The 2,500-nt window shown below is 47.6% G+C and overlaps 1 protein-coding gene across 3 annotated transcripts in view; it reads right to left on the bottom strand.

Annotated features, from left to right (window-relative positions):
* The window catches only part of bag5 (BCL2 associated athanogene 5), a 24,147-nt gene that overhangs the window by 4,228 nt on the left and 17,419 nt on the right, over positions 1-2,500 (bottom strand). For all 3 annotated transcript variants that reach the window (XM_076295642.1, XM_076295641.1, XM_076295644.1), the window contains exon 4: positions 2,317-2,500. This exon is cut by the window's right edge and continues 211 nt beyond it. In XM_076295642.1, the coding sequence (XP_076151757.1) occupies positions 2,317-2,500 (184 nt within the window). The remainder of the gene's footprint in view (positions 1-2,316) is intronic.

The raw sequence follows: 2,500 nt of genomic DNA, 5'->3' as shown, positions 1-2,500 counted from the left end.
ACGCTAGCCTACACATCATAATAATGCTGCCTCGGCTAATCAGCAGTGTTGTGCCAGTTCACAGCTTTTCTGAACTAGTTCAAGTTCAGTTCACGTTCAAAGTTCACAATTTTAATTCTGAACTAGTTCAAAGTTCAGTTCATTTTACTTTTTTCGTGAGATATTCAAATAAATAGGCTACTTTTTTTCACACTACGAGCTAGAAATCACTATACATTCTTTGAAGCTGCTCATTGTAGACATTTGCTCATGACACTGCAATTGTGGGTTTCTTACCAGCTGATGAAACTTGCAGCAGTACAGACAAGGTAGACCAGTCTCCGTGCCATCACTTCCACTAGCCATTTTTTTTAAATTGCAGCACTTTCTCTCACTCTCCTCATTGGTCTCTCTCTCTCTCTCGCTCCTCCAGCCCTCCGCGCTCTCGTCGTTGCCTGCTACGCGGCGTTGCTATGCCTACCCCGCTCTGCTGCAATTCATCACGGGTAACGTTGTGCGGAAGCCAGTATGCTATTCAACTATTCTCAGCCGGACACTACGTTGCCCGCAATGCATTGCGCACACAATGTCAAAAACATTTCTGTCTGGTGATGAATGATTTAAGCGGCACCAGCGAGAATACAGGAGGGAGGAACTTTCTCTCGTTGCGTTTCAAAAGAGAAAACAGATGTCACTCAGTTTTCAATGGAAAACAAATTCCAACGTTCATTTACAGTGATGTCTGCCGTTCATGACACATAATGTGAACTAATTCGCGTTCAGTTCCACGTTCACGAAAAAATGAGCGTGTTCAATGAACGCGTTCTTTTGAACTCGTTCACGCACAACACTGCTAATCAGTTAGCATCGTAATAATGCTGCCCCGGTTAATCAGTTAGCATCGTAATAATGCTGCCCCGGTTAATCAGTTAGCATCGTAATAATGCTGCCTCGGCTAATTAGTTAGCATGCCTGTTTACATTTCAGTCGGTCTTATTAACCAAATGCTTTTGCAAACGTTAACTACCTGCCACGACCATGTCTGTGATTCAAAATGACTGCATCTACTGTTAGTATTTAGGTGTGTGTGTGTGTGTGTGTGTGTGGCCTCCATGCTGAGTAGTGAGAGTTCGTCTAAACTACCCCAAATCCAGCCCGCACACCCGTTGTAATTGCCACCGTTAATGCAAACAGATGCATTTGGAAAACGATCTTGACAATGTGTCTACTGTCGACCATCAAAACAGCTTATCAAGCGGTATGATCTACAAAAGCAAGGGCAAAGCAAGCGGTATGATCTACAAAAGCAAGGGCAAAGCAAATTGCCAAAATACTGCTCAATATCCTCTATTATTGGAAGTCGCCATATATGGAGAAGAAGGTGTTGTGTGTATCCATAAATCTGCTGTTTGAGATTGTCATCAGACACACATTGATGGATCATGCCTTAGCAATGTTCTGTATCTGTAACATTTATGTCCTTAAATACATTTATTATGAATTACGGACATAAATAAAGTAGTTAAAATGTGTGTCTCCACAACGCAAAGCAGATGTAGGCTAATGTAGTTCATTTGTTGGAATTAATAGCAACAGTGTGTGTGTGTGTGTAGTACTTACTGTATGTGTGTGCGTGTGTGTGTGTGGTACCCGTGTGTGTGTGTGATACCCGTGTGTGTGTGTGTGTGTGTGTGTGTGTGTGGTACCTGTGTGTGTGTGTGGTACCCGTGTGTGTGTGTGTGTGTGTGGTACCTGTGTGTGTGTGTGTGTGGTACCCGTGTGTGTGTGTGGTACCCGTGTGTGTGGTACCCGTGTGTGTGTGTGGTACCCGTGTGTGGTACCCGTGTGTGTGTGTGTGGTACCCGTGTGTGTGTGTGTGTGTGGTACCGGTGTGTGTGTGTGTGGTGCCCGTGTGTGTGTGTGGTACCTGTGTGTGTGTGTGTGGTACCTGTGTGTGTGTGTGTGGTACCCGTGGTACCCGTGTGTGTGTGTGGTACCCGTGTGTGTGGTACCTGTGTGTGTGTGTGTGGTACCCGTGTGTGTGTGTAGTACTTACTGTATGTGTGTGCGTGTGTGTGTGTGGTACCCGTGTTTGTGTGTGGTACCCGTGTGTGTGTGTGTGTGTGTGGTACCTGTGTGTGTGTGTGGTACCCGTGTGTGTGTGTGTGTGTGGTACCTGTGTGTGTGTGTGGTACCTGTGTGTGTGTGGTACCCGTGTGTGTGGTACCCGTGTGTGTGTGTGTGGTACCCGTGTGTGTGTGTGTGGTACCTGTGTGTGGTACCCGTGTGTGTGTGGTACCCGTGTGTGTGTGTGGTACCTGTGTGTGTGTGTGGTACCTGTGTGTGTTGTCCCCCTCCTCCTCCAGGTCCAGGTGTTTGAGCAGGCCGTTGATCTCCTCCACCACCTGCTTGCGGTAGTTGCGTACGGCGGCGTCGCCGGACACGTCCAGAGCGTCCAGCTCCAGCTGCAGCTCGGTGAGCGAGCGGGCAAGGTTGGCACAGCTGTCGCGGCCGCTCAGCC

The sequence above is a fragment of the Alosa pseudoharengus genome, unplaced genomic scaffold, assembly GCF_046254945.1.
Source record: "Alosa pseudoharengus isolate Yale_2024_CS ecotype anadromous, Long Island Sound unplaced genomic scaffold, YU_APseudo_1.1 YU_APseudo_1.1_scf_2, whole genome shotgun sequence".
In the NCBI taxonomy this organism is placed as follows: Eukaryota; Metazoa; Chordata; class Actinopteri; order Clupeiformes; family Clupeidae; genus Alosa; species Alosa pseudoharengus.
The sequence above is the reverse complement of the archived record's forward strand: the minus strand, read 5'-3'. Positions and strand labels throughout refer to the sequence as shown.